This window comes from Sipha flava, unplaced genomic scaffold (assembly GCF_003268045.1).
Source record: "Sipha flava isolate LNK unplaced genomic scaffold, YSA_version1 289_pilon_pilon, whole genome shotgun sequence".
Classification (NCBI taxonomy): domain Eukaryota; kingdom Metazoa; phylum Arthropoda; class Insecta; order Hemiptera; family Aphididae; genus Sipha; species Sipha flava.
This window is the reverse complement of record NW_020272960.1, coordinates 675,921-694,418: the sequence shown is the minus strand read 5'-3', so window position 1 is coordinate 694,418 and position 18,498 is coordinate 675,921. Positions and strand designations below refer to the sequence as shown.

Genomic DNA, 18,498 nt, shown 5'->3' with positions numbered 1-18,498 from the left:
TTTTATCATCGCGGGATTTCACTCTTTTTTTTTTTTTCTTATTTACTTTTCGAATAATAATTAAAATTTACCACTGTTTTATGTAGCATGTTTTATGACAGCATTCTACCATATTGAGTAATCATGGAACAATATAATAATAATAATATAACCAAGGATTCTTCGAGAACGTTGATCGACCATATTTCGTTTGTCGAAAAATATGTGTACTGTATTTATGTACGAGGTATATACAGGGGTGTCTCGAAGGGTGGTCTCTCACTCACCCAACAAAAACATCAGTCGGCAGTCGGACTTATTTCATTATATCCTAGATTCTAGGCCCTAGAAGGACCTAATTTTACTTACGGGAAAAAAAAATTATATATTTCGTAATACAGTGTATACACGAATAAAATGTATATAACTACTTATTATACAATATAAAATATATATATATATATAATTAAATTTTCAATTTTAATAACGTGCGACACTGACACATATATACATGTTAAAAAGTAAAAATACGACTACATATTGTTAATCATACTACATACATTGAGTAAAAATATTGTAGTCAGCATTTTTCATATTATTCCCCCCCCCCCCCCCTTGATTTGGCCATGGGTATATACATATACTTCCTAAACCTTTAAAAATAAACAAACACTATGACTACACGTGAATTGTGGCTGCGTAATCGTATGAATAATATACTATATGACCGTACGGGTGCTTATTACGTTTGAATTTAAAAATATTTTAAAATTTAATAATGATAGATCTATTTCAGTGTTAAATTTCATAAAACATATAAGTAGGTGCATATTGATAAAAAGGATAAAATAAAATAATATCAATTTATAGAATAAGTTCTCATTTGGACAGGTTTAATTTAACATCACATTGTATAGCATCTATTTGTTTTAACCTAAAATCTAAATAGGTATATAATATAACAAACTAAATAATACCTGTTTATGAATAATTATATGGAAATAAAAAAATACGTTAAAATCAAATAATCTATCATATTATTTTTTTTATTTACTACTACATATTCACAATATAACACACCTAAGAAATCAAAGAAAAGTAATAAATATTACTTAAATATCACGCTTATTATCCTGTATTAGATTGTGTTATTTAATTTTTGAATAAATGGTTATGTACGTCCATGTTACAGAATAAATTTAATCCGATATCTGTCCTATATTAAAAAAAAAGTGTGAAGTAAGAAAAAAAAAAGTAAAAAAATGTTATTTATTATTAAGTACAATTTTTTTTCTTTTTTGTTAAATAAATCGTTTTTAGAACCGTACCTATTTTTTTATTTTATAAATGTTTTGTATTTACAGAATATATATAGGAGGGATGCAGGAATCGGGCATTCCACTAATCTGTTATATTAAAAATGCAATCCTCCTCCATTAAGGTAGCCAAATTTACGTCTATGCTTTAAAGTCATCTACATGAATTATTAAATTTCCCAAGCGTCTTAAGTCAGAAGATCACGATAATCATTACTGGCTAGTAAGTTACTAGCCAGTAATGATTATTAATGGTACACAACATTACTACAATAAACATTAAGTACCTAGGTACCTATTGATAATAATAATTATAATTAAGTCTTCATAAATATTATTACAAATATGAAATATTGACTAAAAAATAAAATTTTTGAAAATATCTTTTTTTATCTATTATCTTTATCTAGATGAATTTGGACATATTATCTTTCATCTTTATCTAGATACATTTTGCATTATCTAATCCCAACACTGCTAGTAACAAGATGTTTTGGAATTTGATTTTGATTTTCATGAACCATGAAATTGTTTTTGAAAAACGTAAAAACATTTAAACCATGGGATAATTTTTTGGAATATGCTTGTTAATATATTATATTATATTATATTATATATATATATACATTTTCAAAATTATTATATCACAAACTTTTAATTAAATTTAAAAATATATTTTTTGTTCATAAAGAACATTAAATAGTAGAAAAAATTATCTTTGTAAGATCGATATATTGATTTGCTTGGAATTTTGGTTAATGTTTCGACCAATTAAAATAATTTTTGCATATTTTGTTTGCATCATTGTTATAAAATCGTTGAAAATTACAGGTGAATAAGAAATTAAATGTTGTCTTATATATTAATTTAAAAATAATTTCAGTTGTATTTTGGTTATTGATAAACATTAAACAATCAGTGCAATAACTAAATTACAAGTACTATCCCAAAATAGCGTTGTATTATCATTTAAAAATCATCTTCTAGTTTTTTTTTTTCGACTTAGAATAATAATATTAATTATTATTTATTATGATTTGTTGAGCAAAAACGTACAAAACCTTGAATTTGTGTGGCGGGAAAATAAAATTAAGAAAACTCACTTTTCAACTTCCTTGACTTTGGATTAGTACTCCTATCAACATATTTCCCGCTCAATGTGCGTACTTTTTGTTAGTTGATTGTGGGTTGCCGTAGATTATTTGGATTTTAATATTTTCTTATAAGCATCGTGTTATATTTTATATTAATTGAATCTTAATTAGAGTCGTCTTTACTTAAATTTTTTAATTTGAATCGATTGAAATATACTTTTATTTAAAGGTAAGATATGTTATTTTTGTTGAATTAGCTAATTCATTACGTTAATGACATTCGTTATACTTGATTAAATCGCATTGTGTTATCTTACCCGTCAGATTGAATTCATAATGAGTTAATATTTTTAATTGGTCTTATAATGGGTTATTCTAACTTTTCAAGGAAAATATTATTTTTGGTAATATAATGTTAATTAGTTTTAGTATATTAACCCTTAATATTTCGATTACTTTTACTATTTTAGTCTCCTTATGGATAATAATCTAACTTTACTACCTTATGATTTTATATAATATTCTTTAGTTCTGTACTATCTTGTTAAATATTATTACTTTTAATTACACTCGTTTAATAGTATATATGTATGCATTATCGATTTACAACTTTTTGCTAGCTTTTTTTAATGAATTAAAATTATTATTTTTCTCTTTTTTTGCAGGAAGTGTACATCATAAAAATGGAGTACGAACATTTATTGACTAAGGGTGCTTTGAAATCAATGATGAATAATATAGAGGTTAAAGATCCTGTTATGCAAGTTCTTGGTGTTCGAAAGATTACTGCTGCAGGAGCAAATGAAAGATATCGTTTACTTATTTCTGATGGTCATAATTTAAATTCATTCGCTATGTTGGCCACTCAGTTAAATCATATGGTTTCATCCGGTGAACTTACTGAATTTGCCATTCTGAAAATAAAACGACACATTATCAGTAATTTAACCGATCGTAATAAAGGAAGTAAACAAGTCATGATTCTTATAGAGTTAAATGTAATGATTGATGGTGAAACTGTGCGTTGCAAAATCGGGGATCCAAAACCAATTGTAGATAATACTGGACTTGCTGTTGAAAATGGAACTTCCGTTTCAGTAGATACAGTACCTAAAACTCAGTCTAAACCGCCAGTAAAACTTAATGCAGCCCAATCCAGTGTTGTCAATAATGGTCTTCAGAGAGATATCGATGTCAGCAACATTCATCCCATCAATTCTTTAAGCCCATATCAAAACAAATGGACTATTAGGGCTAGAGTTGTGTACAAAGCCCCAGTACGTACTTGGAACAACCAACGAGGTGAAGGAAAACTATTCAGCATGGATCTGGTAGATGAAAGTGGTGAAATACGTGCTACTGCCTTTAATAGTGAATGTGAAAAATTTTTCGATATGATTGAAGTAAATAAAGTATATTTTATCACTCGTGGTGCTATTAAAACTGCAAATAAAAAGTTTTCAAATCTAAATAATGATTATGAACTCACGCTTTCCGGAGAAACTCAAGTATTTCCATGTCATGATTTTGATGAATCACAAATGCCTGCTTTGAAATTCAATTTCATTCAGTTAAGTGAAGTTAAAAATGTTGAAGTTGATGGTATAGTAGATGTTATAGGAGTCTGTCAAACTGCTGGAGATGTAGTTAATTTGGTGTCAAAAACTACAAGAAAAGAATTGAAAAAAAGAGATGTGACAATAGTTGATCAGTCTTTAAGTTCAATTACTATTACATTATGGGATACTCAGGCAGAAGATTTTGATGCATCATTACAACCTGTAGTTGCTATAAAAGGAAGCAGAATCAGAGAATTTATGGGTAGTAAATCATTGTCACTTCTTGGTTCAACTGTAATGCAAATAAATCCTGATATAGAAGAAGCACATCGTTTAAGGGGTTGGTTTGATTCTCTTCCTTCAAACATAGAATTTAATAGCCTGTCTGCTCGTTCTGAAGGTGGAGCTAATAACCAGTTTCTCACAATTAAAGGAGCACAACTTGCTCAACTTGGTAATGGAGATAAAGCTGATTATTACAGTATGCATTCGTATTTGATATTTGTAAAATCTGAATCTGCATTATATAAAGCATGTCCAAAACCTGATTGTCAAAAAAAAGTTGTTGACCGAAATGATGGAACATATCGTTGTGAAAAGTGTAATGATGAAACAGAAAATTTCAAATATAGATTTATGCTTTCAGCTCAATTAAGTGATTTTACTGGAAATCAATGGGTAACCATGTTCCAGGAAGTAGCTGAAAGTTTTTTGGGTACTTCAAGTCAAGAATTAGGAAGACTAATGGAAGATTCTAAAGAAGAATATAGTGATGTTTTTCAAAGGCAGATGTTCAAATTGTTTGATGTTAGAGCTAGAGCAAAAATGGAAACATATAACAATGAAACAAGATTAAAAGTTTCTATAGTCAATATGAAGCCTATTGATTATAAAGTAGCTTCTAAAAAATTGATTGCTGATATAAAAAAATTAAGTGGAATTGCAACATCGGTTATGTAAAAACTAATTGTACACATTTTTATTGTTAAGTTTAGGATTAAGATTTTTCAAATAACTGTAATTTAATACTCTTGTACAGTTAATTTGTATTACTTAATATTGTCAGCAAATTAATCATACATTACTAAATAATATTTTATAAAATACATTTTTATTAATTGAATATAAAAAAATTTTCATTAATTGTACCACAATATTTATTAGCTTTCGAGTAATATTGAAAATAAAGTGTAATTAACAAAATTTTATAACATCATTAAATCTTGATGCCTAGTATATTTTAAAAAAATAGGAAGTAATATAAAATTAAATTACATTTATACAAATAATTATTTAATACTAAATACAAGCCCAACAAATTGTTCATAATGTAATGTAACTACTCCATCTTGATCAGTATCAAATTGACGGAATGCTGTAGTTAAATTCTGAAAAATAACAAAAAATATATATAAGCCCATATATAATTATGACATGATTTAAGTTATTAACTTACATTAAGCATAATACAGCATTGTATGAAATCATCAAAAAGTACGGTTCCTTTACCAAGTCTATCAAATTTTTGTAACATTGTAGCAACAGTAGCATCATTTAAATTGTATCCAAATGTTTGTAATGCAGCTCGAAGTTCATTTCTGTCTATGTTTCCTGAATTATCTTTATCGAATGAACGAAAACAGTTTTGCCAATCAGTAATATATTTCCATAATGCTCCAAAATCATCGAATGTTATAGTACCTTTATTTGACTTATCAAACATAGCTAAAATTACATACAAATACATTTTAATGAACATCATATTTTGGATACGGCTTTTAACATTAATAATTATGGAATTACCATTGAATATATTAAATTAAATATACATAATACAAAATTCAGCTACATTTTATTTTCAAATACAACACTTTCAATTTATTATTTATTTATTAGATTCACCATTATATCCAGTAGGTATCATGGGTATTTAAAATAAAAAAATTGCTGAATTATTTTTATAATAATTTGTTGTCCTTAAAAATAAAAGCTCAATAATATTATTTTTAAAGTTGGATTCAAAAATTAATTTCATAATTTATACATGGAATATTAATTTACCAGTTTACAGAAAAAATAATACTAATATATTATATTTTACATTTTTAGAAATGTAACATATTTAGGTTTAGGGTATTATAATAATGTGTCAGACCAATACTATAGGAGGTTTTTGTATTGTAATATTTAATATATATATATATATATATATATATTTAAACAAAAAGTTAAAATAAAGCAAATAGTAATTCAATACAATAATTAACAATTAATTATGTTTTTATAACAGGTGAAAAATAAAATAAAATAAATTATTGAAAAATATATCATTTTAGACATCATTATTAATTATTTTTATTCTCCTAAATGAAATTCTTTTTTATTTAAATCTTAAACTAAAAATTCATCAGTAAATAACTGTAAATAAGTACTCTTTTATATATTATATTGGAAGAGAATTTAAAGGATCTTAGATGATTCCAAAAAATATATAATTATCAGTAAATGAGCCATAGTATATGACCAAAGAGGAGCTCTTTTACATAGTTTATTTAACATATTTTTTTTAATTTGTACCCATTAATATTATAGTATAATCTTATATTTATACAGTGTATTCACGCTAAGAGGTACCACTAAATATTTCAGTTTGATGACCTTGTATTAAAATGGGATTTTCAAGGAATGAAAGAGAGTCAAGAGTGTACTTAAAAAAAAGTAAGTTGTATTGCGCATGTGCGTACTGTTTAAGTCAAAAATTTAGGCTAAAATTATGTATTTCGGTACTTTCATTCATTCCTTGAAAACCCCATTTCAATACAAGGTCATCAAACTGAAATATTTAGCGGTACCTCTTAGCGTGAACAGCCAGTATACTATACATAGAATATTAATGTTTATACTTTTTTCACACACAACAGAATTACTCAAAAGTTATTATACAGATAGATCATTTTTAATGTGTTAAAATATATGTATAGATTATATTAGTTACTGGAATTTACAGTCTGTATAGAGTTGATTAATTAATAATCCTTATACAATGACATTTTATATTATATGTATAATATAAACAGCAATACTTTCAACTTATTAATTTAGTTATCATTTTGGTGTCATTAATTGTGCTATTAATTATTATTTACACAAATACATTTGACATTTTAAAAAATTTACTACATTAATGATAAGGTTGTACATGAAATCAACTAATATGTATAAATAATGACCTCTTAATAAATAATTTATATTATAAAGTTAAAAATAATAACTCATTTATTTCATGGAAACCTTTAATCTAGAAATCTTTATGGAAATTGTTTTATTTATTAGACTATTATTTAATTTACCCATCATTAATCGAACCGTCTCTGGGTTAAATGGTGTCCAAGTACCATTAGATAATGCAGTCTGTAATTCGCTAGCTGTAATAGAACCACTTCTGTCTTTATCCAATCTATATCATAATTAAATTTAATTAAATTACTTTTTAATATTGTATAATTATAAAACAGATTAACTTACTTCTGAAACATGTCCCATAAGAACTCTCTGGGAGGCATTTGTTCTTGAGCCATTTTGAAAAAAAAACTTAAATATCGTAACAAAAAATTGAAGTAAAATGAGAAAATATTACAATCTCAAATCTACAATACTCTAATGATGTGAACACGTATTAGATTCGCTGATAGTTGGTATTTTGTTGGCAAAGAAATGGGATGAACCGCTAAACGATAATGTTAATTCTTATCGCAGTGAGCTGTTTTTGTTGTTGTTGTATATGAAGTGATAGTGAGTGAATGCAAAATGGAATGATAATATTCATTTCCGTAATATTTTGTTCTGTGATATTATTATTGCAGTGATAATATTATGCACAGCGCATGCTCCGTAAATGATAAGAGGTGCAGTTCTAAAAATGGAAAGTTCAGTGTTCACGGATTTAATTATTTTATTAGTCAGTAAACAATAAACATGTATGTGACAGTAGTGGGAAGTGGAATGCTAATGGATTTGTCGTGGTGAGGTAATAAATTTTCCTGCTCAACTATTATGTAAAATAATTGTTATTTTTCCTTGTGACGAAATTAGATCCAATGTCTATTAGTAGGTCACTGGGTCATTTTTTAAATTTCTGTTTGTAAAAATGACTAAACCTACTATGTGTTTGAATTGGTTTTGCTTTTGTGTTTATTATAAAGGCTGGGGTGGGTACTCTGCCATCAGTGGCTTTTCCAAGTCCTCCGTCGACGTCATGGATGACTACTCGAGTGCACGAGTCGAAGACAAATGTGAAAACTGTACCAGATTGCCTATGGATGGAAATCATGAAAAAACTAATGCCATGGTTTCGCAAGCAGAAGTTTGGCAAGAAGATAAAAAATTCACGGTATGATATGGTTCTTTTTTCACTGTAAATTACACACGCAAAATTAAAGTCTTATGTAAATTATTTTTAGGTGTATAAAGTTGTAATTTGGTCACAGAACGAGTGTTGGCATGTATTTAGACGTTATAATGAATTCTACAAACTTAGTGAAATACTCAAAAAACAAGTAAAATATTATTTGTTTATTTAATTTTATCAATTGACAATTTGTATTTTATAATTAGGTGCCTGATTTAAACTTAAAAATACCAGGTAAGAAGTTGTTTTGTAACAACATGGATCCTTCATTCATTGCCTCTCGGCGAGAAGGTCTTGATCAATTTGTACATCATTTAATGCATCAAAACAATTTACTAAACATGTAAGCTTAACTAATTTATCTCATTCTAGTTTACAGCTATTGTGTAATTATTTAGTAAATGTTATAAACTAAAATAATAATTTATTTCTGATTCAAATTATAACAGATAATATTTTAACAAAAATGCTGGTTTTATGTTAATATTTGTACCTAAATTATCAGCTATTATCATTAAGATCTAATGAATTGAGATTTAATTTTATTTATTTATTACTCTACTTTATATAATTTTAAATTATTAAATTTAATTTCTTCAGAGAGGAAACTTAAATAGTTTGTGCGCATTAACAGGTAACATTATATAACTAATTTTAGATAGTGCATGTTTTGTATTATATTAAGTTTCAGTATCTTACTATAAATAGCATTTAACTAAAATCTTATAAAATTATAACTTAATTTAATAAACATTATAAACTTCATTGATAATTTAATTTTAAATAGGTTAAGCCAATTGAAGTAACAATTTCCAAAATAAGTAAAAAAAAAAAAAAACAGTTTGTTGATTTTTTTGTACTTGTCATATTTTAACATTTTTAAAGATTAATATATTATTATTTATTGAATAAATCTCTCCATTATTGAAACACAATTATTAATCAGAAAACTTGTTATGGGTAAGTTAGTGTAAATATGAATTGTAAAAGGATTTTTTTTTTTAATTTATTTAAGATTTAAAATATTTTGATTCATATTTATTTATGAATGTAAAAAGATAAATTGCATACTAATTGAATATTTTTTCTTTATATCATCTCTTCTAATTAAGAAAAACATATATTATTTTTGTGGTATATTTTTTTTTTCAGAATTGAAGTTCGCAAATTTTTCAATTTAGATACTAAAATTAAAGAACCAAATAAACCAATCCTTTTTAAATGCTGTAGTACAATACATTTGGGGCCTTCAGAAAGACCATCGTAAGTGATAATTTATTTATTTTATTAAAAATAAATCTGAATAAAAAAAAAATAGTCTTAAGTTGTGAGATTATAAATTATAAATTGTGTATAAAGTTACATTTAAATAAAAGATTTATACCTTTCTATATATCTAGATTTTTGTTTAAAAATTTCTATTAATTATTTCATTTTAAATAAAAATTTTTTCCTGAACCTTTTAGAGCAAATCCATCAGATTTTGTATTTCTGCATATCATTGGAAAGGGAAGTTTTGGTAAAGTATTTTTGGCTGAACACAAAAATGAAAATACTCACTTTGCTGTCAAAGTGTTGGACAAAAAACACATACTAGCAAGAAATGAAGTTAAGCATATCATGTGTGAACGCAATGTACTTTTAAAAAATATCAATCATCCATTTCTTGTTGGCCTTCACTACAGCTTCCAAACCAAAGATAAACTTTATTTTGTGCTTGATTTTGTTAATGGCGGAGAGGTAAATTAACTAAATTTTTGGTGTATTAAGTATTAGCTTTGTAGTGCACCATTATGTTTTAATTTCAGTTATTCTATCATTTACAAAAAGAAGTCAGATTTTCAGAAAACCGAGCCAAGTTTTATGCTGCTGAAATAGCATCAGCTCTTGGATATCTTCACTCCAATGGTATTATTTACAGAGACCTCAAACCGGAAAATCTATTACTTGACCAAGAAGGACACTTAGTCCTTACTGATTTTGGATTTTGTAAAGAAGGTCTTATGGAAACAGAAACAACAAATACATTTTGTGGGACTCCTGAGTATCTTGCTCCTGAAATAATTAGAAAAGAAGTAATTTTAGTTTTACCCAAGTTACTTTTAGTTCTATTAACTTTAAAAAAAAATTATTATTATTATTATTATTATTATTAGGCATATGGTCGATCAGTAGACTGGTGGTGTCTTGGGGCAGTGTTATACGAAATGTTATTTGGACTTCCACCATTTTATAGTATAAATATACAAGAGATGTACAATTTAGTTTTATATAGTAGATTAAAAATAAAAGGACCCGTCTCAACACAGTGCAAAAATATATTGCATAAAGTTTGTAATTTACATTTATTGTCAAAGATAAAATTAAAAAAGAAAAAATGTTAATATTATAATTTTTTTTTTAGCTATTGGAAAAACAATGTAGTAAAAGACTTGGTAGCAATGCTCAGGATTTTAATGAGGTCAAAAAACATCCATTTTTCAAATCAATTAATTGGGAAGATTTATTGAACAAGCGAATTGTACCACCTTTTCAACCTCAACTGGTAAATACTGTTTAAATATTCAAACATTTACATTGATTACAAGTATATTAATATAATAAGAAAAATAAACTATTACTGCTGATGCATGGTATATTATAATAATAAAATAAAATTAATTTTTCTAGTTTAATAATTATTGTAATTTGTTTTTGTAGAATGGTGTTTGTGATTTACAATATATTGATCCACAGTTCACAAAGGAATCAGTCAGTTCGTCCATGTCATCATTTTGCGATGAAAACATTTCGACCAATAAACTTGAAATAGATAATGTGTTTGCCGGTTTTTCCTATACCCCACCATCTAGTCTAGAGAAATGATTAACAGATCCCAATTGTTCCTACCTGCATCTCTTTGTATTTTAATTCAATCAATATTTACATCTGACTCGTTGAGTTTGTTGTTATCTACACTTTCTTAATTAATTAATAGCTGTGATGTTCGATACTAAAATTAAAATATTTATGTTCTTAAGAGGCAATAGATAATATATAGATAATATGCTCATATTAATTATTAAATAACATTCCACTTTTAATACATTAGCCATTTGTGTTCAGGCATTAACTATGCATTTTAATTAGTCAGGGTTTTAATTAAAAAAGTAAACAATTATATAAAATTATATATTTTCTTTTTTTATAAAACTATTTAATTCACTGCCAAATGTTTTGATGCATTAGAAAACACAATAAATGCTTTTATCTGTGAAAATTAATTAAAATTAAAATTATCATCACATTTATTTATTACTTAGTATTTTATACTAGGTAATGTACTTTAAACTAGGTATCTAAATGTTTTAAATTCTTTTAACACCAAATATTTATAGCTGTGCCATATGTTTGTGAGTTTTTCCTTTTTATTACACAATTAAAGATTTTTCAAGTATTAACACCTTAGTATATTTTTATGCCAAAATAAATAAATGTTTAAATTTGTGTTATTGGTGTGATTGTGACTTATACATATAAACCTTTCACAAATTCTTATTCAATATATACCTAATAGTACAAGAACATTTTAATTGTATACTGTAGAAAATAAATGCTTATTTTCTATTGCCTCTAATTTAGGTAATATTAATTGAATTAATAATATAATTATTTAAAATTAGACTAATAAAATATTTGCCAACTAAATACAAACATTACAGTATTAATTACTATTAACAACTTGACTTTCACTAGACACTGCCATAATAATTAATGATTTTTTTTGTGCTGTTTTTTTTTCATTAATTAAATAAAATCTGAATAATAATTTTTATAAAAAAAAAATGTAACATTAATCATACTGAAATCTTATTTGTTAAATGTTTGTATAAGAATATTACTATATATAATTAATATATATTTTATGCAAAAATTAATTGATATACAATATAAATGACTTTTTTAACTATTAAATTGAATATTTGAGTTGTATACTAATACTTTAAGTGAAATGATAAAAAACATTAAGTATTATTATTTATTTAGACTATTACTATTATAGATTCCTAATAATGTATTTATTCTCATAACAACCATTATTCGTTATAATTATTTTATACCACTGTAAGACATTTATACTACTTGAATTAATTATTATATTATATTGTTTGTATATTTATTTTGAGTTGCATTGACTTCTTGTCTTTAAGAATTAAATACTTTATAATATACATAATGTGTTATATAAAACAAATTTTTAATTTATTATAATAAATTACTATTACTATTAATTTACTATTACCATCACTATAATTCGATTGACCCCTCATAGGAATTTTCTTTGCTAATTATATTTATATCAGCTCATGGTTATATTCATGGTTTAATTTTTAATTTGTTTTTTTAAACATTTTAACTTTTTAAATATATAAATATATATTTTATACAATAATAAGAAATAAAAATAATAATCTTAACTACAATAAAATTAATAATGTAGTAATTAATACATTCAACAATTCTTAGGGGAGGGAGATACATATTTTTATTTAAAAAAAAATACAATATAAAATTTTTTCTTCAAATTATATTTGGCTCAAACATATAATTGTATCTATGAACAACAATTGTAATACATTTATTAATAATTCAGAATTTTTAATACATGCTATTTATACTGATGTAAGTTCTATGTAAAGAAATATTTTTAAATAGTCACTTCTTATTTCTAGAAATTATTTTGATGATTAGTTTGTCTCAATAGTGCATCTTGCATATGGCATAACTCCATTGTACAATGAACTGGAACAAGTTTTTTCTACAGTTGAATCTTTAATAGCATTGTTGACAATCGTTATGATTAAGGATCGAATGAAAATTTTCATATCATCACCAGTGGCATCAGTGAAAAAATTGATATCATACATGGCTCCATTTGTCTACAACAATATATTTTTGCATTAATTAATTGGTAATAAAACATAAGTAGGTGGTAAGTTACAATTTTCAAAGAAAAATTATTATACTGACCTTTAACACCAAATCAGTCTCTAAAGATTGGTCATAAATAAATTCATCTTTGTTATATCTACCTTTGGGATCAGACAATGAATAAATTATATTTGTACCACTTGCTCCTGAAAAACAGTTACTTATAAATTTTAGATCTAGATTCTTTGATATTTTAATTTTAATTTTGTGTACACTATTTTAAATATAAAAGTAACACTGAAGTTCTATGCAAAAAAATATATAAACCAATTATAGTTTTCAATTTTTCAAATAAGTACAGGTTTTTCCTTCGCATTTATTTTGTATTATAAGATTTTAAAATTAAATTTTTTCATATCGTATGAGTAATTATATTTAAAATATCTCAAGTTATATAGTATAATTTTTTATACTTTTTATATTATACTATGTGTATAGTAAACATAGCTTTATTAAAAATGTTTTTTTAATATGATGAAATATATTATTGTTTCCATTATTATTATATTTTACACAATCAACAATCATATTTTTTGACAAAAAGTACTTATAAAAATAATAGATTTAGTATTTAAGTTAAATTTTATAATTAATTTGTATTAACTGTTGAATGATATTTAATTAGAAAAATACTCACCAAATGCTCCATTTGTTGACGGATCATTTAGATGAATCGGAGCAATTAGGTAAAATTTAATTCCTTGATCCACATAACATGATGTAACATAATTTAATGTATACAGGGATATCTGGGTAGGAAACAATATTTAATTTAATATTTCTTTATTTTTAATAAACATGTACTTACATCTAAAGAACTTTGGGTATATAGAGTATTTGCAATAGATAAAACAGCTTTAACTGAATTTGGTCTGAATGGATATTCAGCTGAAAGTTTGTAAGCTTTATCTTTTGAATTTTGGCCTAAACACAAAATAATGAGTTGAATTTTATTCAAAGTAGAGATATAAATCTAGCACCTTGGTACCAATAAAAATTAATATGGTATTTAAAAGCTTTGGTTATTGATAAAATTATACTAGCACTTTGTATGATATATAAGTTTGATCAAATATGTAAAATAAGTAATTTTTTCTCATCTAAGTCCTTGTTTATCTTAAATTAAGTATTTTTAAAAAAAATTATTTACAAACCGCTTGACATCTCCAATACACTACATTTTTGTACACAATTATTATAGTATGTCTTACATGTTTAATTATAATAATAAATATGTATTACTATTTAAGAAAATTTAAAAGGAAGAATATTTTTTGTTTCATACTCTTAAATATAATAGTTTCTGTAAAATACAGTTTATAGGTAGCTTAAATGTTTAAATTATTAAAGTAGAAAAGTTTTTTTTTGTTAAAAAAGTCTTATTACCTACTTTACTTTTTATATAATATGCCTAAAATGTTAATGATAGCAAACAATTAATTAAATATGGATTTGATATATTATGTTGTCTTATATTATAATAAATAATGAAAAATATAATTTCATAACACAGATTTTGTGTTAAAAATAAATGATTCATAAACTGTCTGAGATAATTAAGGATAAATACCAAAGTAATATTATCTTATACATCTTAAATATCTTAATTAGATAGTTAATAATTAAGTAGGTACCTTAATACTTAAATAGGTATCCACCTACTATCTTTAATTGTTATGAACCTTATAAAAACCAAATTTTGCTAATCATATTTCAATCTAAAACCTACAGTTTTTTTTAATTAAAATCTAATTATCAATTAGTTTATAAGGTAAATCTCACCCATAACTTTTTTGTACGATTGAATTAATTGAGATGAAATACCATCAACAGTGGTCTGAGATTCTGAAAATTCAGCTATGTTACTCAATAATCTTGAATAATTATTGTCTTTATTAGCAGTATAGATATGCACTTCGGAATCTGAAGGGTTTCCAGAGTACCCAATAACAATAAAATTGATATCCCTGCAAAAATTATTGATTACAAATTAAAACTATAAACATTTTTAAATTTATAAAATTAACTTATTTATTTATTTGTGTTGTATTTTAATAATTATCTTTATGAACAATTTAATTAAATCAAATAATTGTATTTAAATTTACTTAATATTTTTCATTAAGAAGCAAAAAATTTTAATAATCCTGATAGCCGTCTCAAGAGGAAGGGGACAAAAGGAAGAAGTACCTTAAAACGCACAAAGTGCCTATTATGAATTTAGGAGACGTCATAAAAATGTATGATATTAAGAAAAAATAGGTGTTTAATTTTTGATGGGTATCTATTGATTTTCTTTTTATACTGAAATATCTAAGATGATATCTATCAAATTGTATACAATAATATATAAATATTATCGAAGGTAGAATATTTTCTTTTCGTCAAATGATTAATGATTATTTATGATTACAAATTATGGTTTTGTAGGTACTGTATAGGTAATAGCATAAGCGTGCACATGGGGGAGAGGGTGCGCACGGGTAACCCCCAAAATATAAATGAGGCCTACTTATAATTTAAGTTTAAGAGTAAGGGGCCTATATTTTAAATTATGTTACTCAAATTAAATGTAATTTATTCTAAAATAATTGGTAAAAAATATATGATGTTTCGTAATAGAAAAAATAAAACTAAATTTTCTAAATTTTGTAAATGTTCGTGTAAAAACTTATTATGATTATATAACAGCTACAATTGGCTACAAAAGTTCAAATCATAAATAATTGAAGTTACCTGAGAAAAATATACGAAATTCAAGGAATACATATTCACTGGGTGTACGCGAAACCTCAATGGTCGGCCAGAAGTAATTCGACGGCTTCACCACACTCGATATAAATCCGACTATAGCGTCAGTCAAATAATAAGGGAGTGAGGGATAGAGGTAACCTCAGATTTAGTATATACCATAAATCAGTGATGGGAATTATTCGAATATTCGACCATTCGATGCTACAATACAATACGAAATGAAAATTATTCGTTTAGTTTTCGCGCAATACAAAACGTTTAATAATAATATTATATGGCTTATGGTGCATAAAGGCCTGCGATAAGTGGATTCGAAGCCAGCGATATTTACTTTTTGACATGGCAATTAAAATACAAAAATAAAAATTGTACAAAATATTCGAATACCATAATTAAATTATTATTAATACAGTATAAACTATAAATCACTAAAGCGAGCATCGCTTAAAACGAGATACTGCTTACAACAAGCAAAACGTTAGGTCCCGGTACGGTACATATGATTGTATATTAAAATATATGTCTACAACGAGTAAAATAAAGCTAACTACGAACAATTACCTGCAAGATAAAAACTATTTTCGTATTTAGGTCAATTAATCATTGACATACATTATCTTTAGTTGTGTAGATATGAATTATTTAATAATAATAAATAGTACAAAAAGCTTGTCATAGAAAAACGGATAAAACAAATAAGGTATTGTAGCATCGAATATACATTACATCTCTACCATAAATAATCGTATCTTTAACTTATATTAAAATAAATAACTTATAATAATAATGATGATAATAATATACAATTGACGGATTCCCGAGTTAAAGTACGAATATGAAAATATGAATTAATAATAATAAGAATGATCTTAACAAAAAATTATAATAATTATAATAATAAATTATGAACAATAAAATAATTCAGATCACGCTACGCGTCACCAGTTGCGAGTGTGAATACCTCGAACCCACGCGACCGTGCATAAAGCACGTGCGACAGCCACCAAGACCGGCTGATGACGAAAAATCCGGATCCGCTTACTGGACGACGGTGACATTATCAATGACCCTAAATGGCGGACGTGGGGAGTACAAGCCACCCGCACGAAATGATGGACCACGGCCGACGGCACGGCCCAACCGAACACTCGTGACGAGAACGTGGGAGACGGTACGGTGTTTGCACGGTTACGCAGTGATAATCTTCAACAGGAAGAAACAAACACGCACAAAATAAAGGTCGGTACAGTCGATCCGCACAACCAGCTTGATTGGTTGCAAATGCCGCCACGGAAAATAATTCCAGCGCAATAAAATGCGCTGACAGAAAGTTTGAGAAAAATTCCCCTATCCGGCACGTCATCAGAGGGAACCGGTTGTCGTGGCCAGATACAAATATAATAGCTCGTTTGAACATTGGGACTAATATACCATAATATTAAATAAATAATAAAAGTGATGTTTATTTAATTATTTACATATTATAATTTATTAAATATACATACCTACAAGTTTTGAAAATATAGGGCCCAAAAGCATTGTAGACACCCCTTAAGTGCAGTTCAGCACGTAACCACTAGACAGTAGTAGTTATCAAGTACTAACTACCATAATCAATAGATTTAATTTTAATTATGACGAATATTATCAATGCATCATAATTACTATTATTACAATATAACCCAAATATATAATAAATAGGTAATAAATAAATATATTATGCTATAATAATTTAATTCCTCTCAGACGCCCCTTAACTTTATATTATTCATCTAAAAGACTGATTGCTCGTAAAATGCAGTTAAATAAGCTTGATATCAAGTTAACGCGAAACCAATTTGATATAATTGAATTAAAATTTATAGTTATTAATGATATCAAAATGTTATTCTGTTTTATGTTAAAAAATTATTTCTATAACAAAATATTTACCTTATTTGTTTATGATTGAAATATTTAGCAATATTTTTTATTAAAGAGTTGAGTAAATCCATAAGATGTTTGATTTCTGCAGTTTCTTCAAACAAAATCATTATATCAGCTACATTGTTTTGATCCGATATTTGGACTGATGACTTTGCATTAATGATTTGTCTACCCACTGTAGTAGAAACTATTAAATAAAAATAAATATGTTTGTTATATTTTACACTTAAATTAATTATATCAGCTATTATCAAAATTTCAAATAAATTGTAATTTAATAATTTCATAGTTATAATTTTAAATATTTTACTATTAAAAATGCTTTTAATAAAAGTTACACGAAAAGTTTTCGTTTTAATTGTTGACATTATTTAGACATTCAATCTCCAATTAAATGTTGTTGTAGAGAATGCATAGAATGCAGATTCACAGTAGGGATGGGAAAAAAACTTCGATGTTTTAGTCGATATATCGATGTTTTGATATCAATG

At 25.7% G+C, this 18,498-nt stretch overlaps 4 protein-coding genes across 6 annotated transcripts in view; 2 read left to right on the top strand and 2 right to left on the bottom strand.

Moving 5' to 3' along the window:
• Nucleotides 1-2,568: 2,568 nt before the first annotated feature.
• Nucleotides 2,569-5,031, top strand: LOC112685716 (replication protein A 70 kDa DNA-binding subunit). 2 transcript variants are annotated; one of them, XM_025557672.1, is made up of 2 exons: nucleotides 2,569-2,618; nucleotides 3,055-5,030. In XM_025557672.1, exon 2 carries the CDS (start codon nucleotides 3,073-3,075, stop codon nucleotides 4,906-4,908), a length of 1,836 nt encoding a protein of 611 aa, XP_025413457.1. In that variant the 5' UTR covers nucleotides 2,569-2,618; nucleotides 3,055-3,072; the 3' UTR covers nucleotides 4,909-5,030. The 2 variants fall into 2 exon arrangements, with proteins under 2 accessions (XP_025413457.1, XP_025413456.1); XM_025557671.1 differs by lacking the exon at nucleotides 2,569-2,618 and adding an exon at nucleotides 2,712-2,793 and having other exon boundaries at nucleotides 3,055-5,031.
• Nucleotides 5,032-5,211: 180 nt separating this feature from the next.
• Nucleotides 5,212-7,732, bottom strand: LOC112685715 (programmed cell death protein 6-like). The gene is made up of 4 exons (XM_025557670.1): nucleotides 7,474-7,732; nucleotides 7,299-7,405; nucleotides 5,405-5,673; nucleotides 5,212-5,336 (listed from the first exon to the last, which is right to left on the bottom strand). The coding sequence occupies exons 1-4, from the start codon at nucleotides 7,524-7,526 to the stop codon at nucleotides 5,238-5,240; spliced, it is 528 nt and encodes a 175-aa protein (XP_025413455.1). The 5' UTR covers nucleotides 7,527-7,732; the 3' UTR covers nucleotides 5,212-5,237.
• A 72-nt stretch (nucleotides 7,733-7,804) lies between these two features.
• Nucleotides 7,805-11,576, top strand: LOC112685714 (serine/threonine-protein kinase Sgk2-like). Its single transcript, XM_025557669.1, has 10 exons — nucleotides 7,805-7,975; nucleotides 8,151-8,338; nucleotides 8,409-8,504; nucleotides 8,563-8,699; nucleotides 9,509-9,619; nucleotides 9,823-10,096; nucleotides 10,165-10,431; nucleotides 10,513-10,686; nucleotides 10,761-10,901; nucleotides 11,057-11,576. The coding sequence occupies exons 2-10, from the start codon at nucleotides 8,204-8,206 to the stop codon at nucleotides 11,219-11,221; spliced, it is 1,500 nt and encodes a 499-aa protein (XP_025413454.1). The 5' UTR covers nucleotides 7,805-7,975; nucleotides 8,151-8,203; the 3' UTR covers nucleotides 11,222-11,576.
• A 1,327-nt stretch (nucleotides 11,577-12,903) lies between these two features.
• Nucleotides 12,904-18,498, bottom strand: part of LOC112685757 (apolipophorins) — a 45,120-nt gene continuing 39,525 nt past the window's right edge. For both annotated transcript variants that reach the window (XM_025557729.1, XM_025557730.1), the window contains exons 40-45: nucleotides 18,014-18,194; nucleotides 15,110-15,294; nucleotides 14,136-14,251; nucleotides 13,965-14,076; nucleotides 13,367-13,473; nucleotides 12,904-13,275 (exon numbers count right to left, since the gene is read on the bottom strand). In XM_025557729.1, coding sequence (XP_025413514.1) covers nucleotides 13,084-13,275; nucleotides 13,367-13,473; nucleotides 13,965-14,076; nucleotides 14,136-14,251; nucleotides 15,110-15,294; nucleotides 18,014-18,194 — 893 coding nt within the window. In that variant the 3' untranslated portion in view covers nucleotides 12,904-13,083. The remainder of the gene's footprint in view (nucleotides 13,276-13,366; nucleotides 13,474-13,964; nucleotides 14,077-14,135; nucleotides 14,252-15,109; nucleotides 15,295-18,013; nucleotides 18,195-18,498) is intronic.

What these genes read in the sequence shown, in the direction of transcription:
- LOC112685716 (XM_025557671.1), top strand. Translation starts at nt 2,755, where the DNA reads ATGGGTTATTCTAACTTTTCAAGGAAAATATTATTTTTG. An exon ending in CAAGGAAAATATTATTTTTG is followed by an intron (nt 2,794 to 3,054) that starts GTAATATAATGT and finishes CTTTTTTTGCAG; the next exon opens with GAAGTGTACATCATAAAAAT.
- LOC112685715 (XM_025557670.1), bottom strand. Translation starts at nt 7,526, where the DNA reads ATGGCTCAAGAACAAATGCCTCCCAGAGAGTTCTTATGGGACATGTTT. An exon ending in GACGGTTCGATTAATGATGG is followed by an intron (nt 5,674 to 7,298) that starts GTAAATTAAATA and finishes ATGTAATTTTAG; the next exon opens with CTATGTTTGATAAGTCAAAT. An exon ending in AATGCTGTATTATGCTTAAT is followed by an intron (nt 5,337 to 5,404) that starts GTAAGTTAATAA and finishes GTTATTTTTCAG; the next exon opens with AATTTAACTACAGCATTCCG.
- LOC112685714 (XM_025557669.1), top strand. Translation starts at nt 8,204, where the DNA reads ATGGATGACTACTCGAGTGCACGAGTCGAAGACAAATGTGAAAACTGT. An exon ending in GGGCCTTCAGAAAGACCATC is followed by an intron (nt 9,620 to 9,822) that starts GTAAGTGATAAT and finishes TGAACCTTTTAG; the next exon opens with AGCAAATCCATCAGATTTTG. An exon ending in CACCTTTTCAACCTCAACTG is followed by an intron (nt 10,902 to 11,056) that starts GTAAATACTGTT and finishes TTGTTTTTGTAG; the next exon opens with AATGGTGTTTGTGATTTACA.